Raw genomic sequence first — 6000 nt, 5'->3', positions numbered from 1 at the left:
ATCTAATCTCCCCCCCCCCCCCCCCCCCCCCCCGAGATATTAATTTTAAGGTTTGACCCCCAAAACTGAAAGAAGTTCTGCATAAAACTTTAACCAAAGTAGACTTTACTGTTATACATTCGGTCCGAAATGTAGTATTATAAAGTTGAAATCAAAATTTTACATAATATGTAAGGTAAAGAGTTAACCAGAATATGAATAATCATGTGTCACCCTTTTAAATTTTAGTATGCATCATTTGATAACGAAGTACAGAATCAGCTCATATTGATTTTGTTCATATACTCTTGGGGTGTGGAACTCCTAACGTCTTATAATTGTAATAATTGAATTTCAAACAGTTTGAATTAAGTTTTATTGATCTATATGATCAGTATATATGTAGGGATAGACAAATATTCAATTTATTTGGATTTTAAGGCATTTGGAGCTCCGCACCCAAAGTGTATGTGACATTGTTCGATAAGAATTAATCAGAAGTTAACGATATTTAAGATAATACACAAATTACTTCAGATTTTCAATCTCCCTGTTGCATATATTTATCACCTTAAAATGACTGAAGTAAAACAAAACATCAATATTTTAATTCAGCAATCATTTAATTCCTGCATCAATATAACAGACATAAATAGTCTATTCCTTTAATTTTCATTTAAGAGCATCAGCTTTAATATATTAAAACAAAAAGGTGAAAAAGTAAGAAGATGCTTAATACAAAATGAAAAATAAGTAAACTTCAGTCTGAAAGTTTAGAAATTCCAACAATTTTTGAAAAAAGTTTCTCGATATAATATATAAAAATATACATGAAACAAATTCAGAAAGAGATAATTAAGAATTTGATATAGACATAAAGTACCTTAACATACAAGAAAATGATACTACAAAATTTATCTTGATTTTTCCTATGTCAAACACATCAATGCATTTCCCTACCGAAGAAACTTTTTTGTAAATACATTTAAGTTCTGATTTCTATTTTAATGATATCAACTTTGCTATCTTAAACATGCGTTCAAAAATGATATACATGTAATTTACAAATTAGGGAAACATGACAAGATATTAAATGCTTCTGATACATGATAAATTTTGTTCAAATATCATCTTTGTAACACAAAAGAAACTTGTTAAGATTGGGAGTGTCTACAATGTATTACAAACTTTCCTCATTTATTATGCAATAACACAAAACATACATTCCTAAACTCTCAAAGTTTCAATTAAAAAAAAATTGTAACAGAATTTTGTAGCACAATTTCTTTAGAACCTTTAGGGTATATAATGCATATATAATTCTCTTCCATTGAAAGACTTATAGATGTTATAAATTGTCTCTCATGATTCCCATTTCTTAAATTCCATTCCATCAGGTGGTTTCACCTCCACCTTTTTAGCTCCAATCTCCGACCAGTTTGTACTCAGCACAGTGCCCCCAGACTCGTACTGAAAAAGAGAAATAAAAATATGTAAGATTCTTGGTTTTACTCAATTATTTTAATATATGACTCTTATGGCATCTATAAAAAACATAGTTATGAATTCTTTAAGATCTTGTTAACCTCATCCATTCTCAAAACTCTTTACTTTACAGTACCTTACAAATGTACATGTATATTCAACGACTATATGTATGCTCATACAGAAAATCAGAAGTCCTGTATTTTTCTGTATAATTGCATTTGTTATTGTATAACTAGTGACCTAAATTTAACAATTTGATTTACAGCAATTGACAATTTTTTTCATTTTTTCAAAATTCTTTGGCGTAAACGATAAATTTCATATCAGCTTAAAGGAAAAAATAATTTCCGTCGAATGCTGTAGAATTTAAGATGTTTTGTCCACCTATAGCGTTGTGGTACTCAGTTGCCAAGAATACGCAATGATGTCATGTTCAAAAACGGGCTTTGATAGTCAACTTCGACATCATGTGTACAAAAATTGGATGAAACTATTTGAATAAAATCAACAGAATTTTATCAGAAATATGGTCAACGTTTTACATGCCAATTTTCAAGACCCTACTCAAAAGTCTGCAAAGTGTTGCGTTCTACCTTAAACATATATTCTGTCCTAAGTCCAAGGACTTGCGATCAACTTGAAGACTGTCTTTAGACGGTTAATAAATAATTTTATCTTTAGTCAAAGACTTAGAATTCAATTAACTTTATTCTTGTGAAAAAAGATCAGAAACACAATGATATGCACTTTAATCACCAGTGTGTTGATGTTTATCCAAATTTGAAGGAGTCTTAACATAAGGAGACATAAATTAGGACATTGTCTTGTCTCAGTATTGGTCTTAAGACTGATTTTAGACTAAGGAGTTTCTATGACATGATGCAACTTGTTTCTTTAAAGACTTACGAATGATTTTGCCATGGCTTTTTTGGTTTCATCTGTCCCATCGGCATATATTTTTTGGAAGAGTTCATTAAGCGCAGCATCGCCCTCTTTTTTCTCATTCTCCTCTTCCTTCTCGACATCCTTCGCGAGTTTGTCCCAGTTCCTAGTATAGTGACTTGATGACGGATATTCCTTCACATGCTCTGTAAAACAAATATACAACTTTAACCTGCTGCATTTTAGTAATGGACTTGACTATCTTTGAATTTGGGACTTCCCATTCAGAGTTTAAGGGATTTCAATATTAAAACAGGTAACAATTCTATACAACCTGGACTGCATGACGGTAAAAACGTACATGTGAACTTTTTTTGATGATCAAGTGGGAGATTTTACTTCAAAAAGAGGGAGATTTTAGAATTTGCAATAATCAAAGAAGGAAGTTCTGACATCAAAAATAGTAAGATTTCTTTTTGTGAAAATACCCCTTATTTTAAGAAAAATCTTTGAAAAATATGGCTGCAGAAAGTGGGAGGCTCCAGCTAAAAGTGGGAGTGTTCACATGTATGTGAAAAGCCAGCTGGGTCTATACTGGTGACAAGGATTAATCACTCTAGGTCAGGAATCATTTCTGATACAAAACAGAATTCCTTACAGAGTCTATTAGCAATATACTGCAAGATAAAATTAAAATGAAAGTACTGTCTAAAACTGCTGGACTTAGTTATGACCAGGAAATCTCATTCAAATCTTTGTATGGAAAAATCCAGAACTCTTAAAATAATGAATGAAAAAGCTCAAAATTGAAAGAATAGACAGATCATTGTACAAAATAAGCTTTGAAAGTGTTTAAGAGCAACTTTTGAGCTAAGTACAAAATCAGACAATTTGGTATAACATTTGCATCTACAGATAATTTTCACATCCAAATAAGTGCGTATCCAAAAATGTTCATGCTTATTGTTAGATAGGTGTTTTCAATACTGGAAGGTGATTTCAATCAAAATTTCAGTATTCATTATTTTCCTTTTGAAAATTCTATGGTAAACTTTCCATATAACAAACAAAATGATAGGTTCTACCCACCAGATTCTTCAGCTAGTATTTGTTTAAGATTGCTCTCATCTCCTTCAAGTTTATGCCACTGGTGACCTTCCTTCTTTTTTAATTTAACTTCAATCTGAAAGAAAGAATATATGGACTGGCAAACAGGATTCAAATTGAAACTAAACTAGAAATGTGTCCATAGGACACGGATGCCCCCACACGCCACTGTTCTGTCAATCTTATGACTCTAGGTCAAATATTTTTTGGACTACATGTGCCACAAGTTGAAAACTAAAAATCAACAAAGGGCCATTATTCTGTTAAATTTGGTCACAGCAAAAATTCCTTCCTTTACTACCATCTACACATTAAGGTTGTTCATCCCTGGAAGTTTAAGCAAAATCTGCCATTCAGTTTAAGAGGAGTTGCGTTCACAAAATTTCTACATAGTATATAGTGAAAAAATCAACAAAGGGCCATAATTCTGTTAAATTTGGTCGCAGCAAACATTCCTTCCTTTACTACCATCTACACATTAAGGTTGTTCATCCCTGGAAGTTTAAGCAAAATCTGCCATCCAGTTTAAGAGGAGTTGCGTTAACAAAATTTCTACATAGTATATAGTGAAAAAATCAACAAAGGGCCATAATTCTGTTAAATTTGGTTGCAGCAAAAATTCCTTCCTTTACTACCATCTACACATTAAGGTTGTTCATCCCTGGAAGTTTAAGCAAAATCTGCCATCCAGTTTAAGAGGAGTTGCGTTCACAAAATTTCTACATAGTATATAGTGAAAAAATCAACAAAGGGCCATAATTCTGTTAAATTTGGTCGCAGCAAAAATTCCTTCCTTTACTACCATCTACACATTAAGGTTGTTCATCCCTGGAAGTTTAAGCAAAATCTGCCATCCTGTTTAAGAGGAGTTGCGTTCACAAAATTTCTACATAGTATATAGTGAAAAAATCAACAAAGGGCCATAATTCTGTTAAATTTGGTCGCAGCAAAAATTCCTTCCTTTACTACCATCTACACATTAAGGTTGTTCATCCCTGGAAGTTTAAGCAAAATCTGCCATCCGGTTTAAGAGGAGTTGCGTTCACAAAATTTCTACACAGTATATAGTGAAAAAATCAACAAAGGGCCATAATTCTGTTAAATTTGGTCGCAGCAAAAATTCCTTCCTTTACTACCATCTACACATTAAGGTTGTTCATCCCTGGAAGTTTAAGCAAAATCTGCCATCCGGTTTAAGAGGAGTTGCGTTCACAAAATTTCTACACAGTATATAGTGAAAAAATCAACAAAGGGCCATAATTCTGTTAAATTTGGTCGCAGCAAAAATTCCTTCCTTTACTACCATCTACACATTAAGGTTGTTCATCCCTGGAAGTTTAAGCAAAATCTGCCATCCGGTTTAAGAGGAGTTGCGTTCACAAGATTTTGGGACGTACGGACAGACGTACAGACGGACGGACAGACGGACGGACGGACGGACACTCGGACGGACAAGTGCAACGCTATATGCTCCCACTCTGTGGGGGCATAAAAAGTTATCATCTATTACTCATTACCTATGTAGATATTTTGAGATGTTGATGCCTCAGCCAATCTTCCTAATACCCACAGTGCATTGCGGGGAAAATGATTCCATCAGTCCGCACACTGCTGTGAGGAGTTGGTGGGTTTATTTAAGTGTCAAAACACTGTGGATTATGTCCAGCATGCAGTGCAGTCTGACTGTTCCTACATGGCAAGGCCTTTACCAGGGTTTTTTTTTTTTTTTTTTTTATTTAAAAGTCTAAGATAGACGTTATCCAGAACTCGGCAAATGTGGGTTTTCCCAGGTTATCTGTAGGTACAAACTTACTTTTACCGTTATAGCTTCACAGTGCACTACCCATCACAATAGACAAGTCGACCTGTTTCACTTATTTTCAAAGTTGTAACTGCAAGAGTTTGTTTGTACCTGAATAAGCTAGGAAAAACCCAAATATTTTTAAATCCGAAAGTAGTCTTATTAACTTGCGGAAAGCAGCCTTCCTCTAATTGAAATTTAAATGTACTTTTTCCTGCTTATTTTTTTTCTTGAGAAAATATGCTATTAAAGGCCTGGAGATTTAAAAATAAATGTCTTACCTTGGATTTTAATACTTTTACAACAGATTGTGCAGGAACTACAGCATGTGACAAGTCCAGTTCAAGGCTGTAGTCTGATCCACATTCTTGTTTTATAGTGGCACTTAGCTGAAATATATACACAACATCATAGATATTACATCAAGACTTATTTTACATCTTTCATGACAGCTTTATTAACAAGATTTGATTGAGACAAGAAATTTAATGCTTTATTATATGTCTGACCTAAGCTTTTCTTGGACGCAATATGTGTCTGGCATTTTGCAAACTAGTAAAATATGAAAGCTTGTAAATTAAATCCTAATACATGTAATGAATTTATGGCATTTGGCAGATTGAAGAAACCGATTATTGAAAATCAGTATTATTGAACTAAAGACTTAATAATTACTATAGGCAATTGTTGGGACTTAGTTCATTAACAATAACTGCTCTCCCACAAAAAATTTGAATTGCAAA

The 6000-nt window shown here is 33.1% G+C and overlaps 1 protein-coding gene across 1 annotated transcript in view; it reads right to left on the bottom strand.

Annotated features, from left to right (window-relative positions):
• Window positions 1–585: 585 nt before the first annotated feature.
• Window positions 586–6000, bottom strand: part of LOC132751382 (protein SGT1 homolog) — a 22168-nt gene continuing 16753 nt past the window's right edge. Inside the window, exons 10-13 of the mRNA XM_060741543.1 lie at window positions 5539–5646; window positions 3439–3532; window positions 2374–2555; window positions 586–1449 (exon numbers count right to left, since the gene is read on the bottom strand). Coding sequence (XP_060597526.1) covers window positions 1342–1449; window positions 2374–2555; window positions 3439–3532; window positions 5539–5646 — 492 coding nt within the window. The 3' untranslated portion in view covers window positions 586–1341. The remainder of the gene's footprint in view (window positions 1450–2373; window positions 2556–3438; window positions 3533–5538; window positions 5647–6000) is intronic.

Source organism: Ruditapes philippinarum, unplaced genomic scaffold (genome assembly GCF_026571515.1).
Source record: "Ruditapes philippinarum isolate M1 unplaced genomic scaffold, ASM2657151v2 ctg5112_1_1_1_1, whole genome shotgun sequence".
NCBI classification, from domain to species: Eukaryota; Metazoa; Mollusca; class Bivalvia; order Venerida; family Veneridae; genus Ruditapes; species Ruditapes philippinarum.
This window is presented reverse-complemented; position numbering and strand designations above follow the sequence as displayed.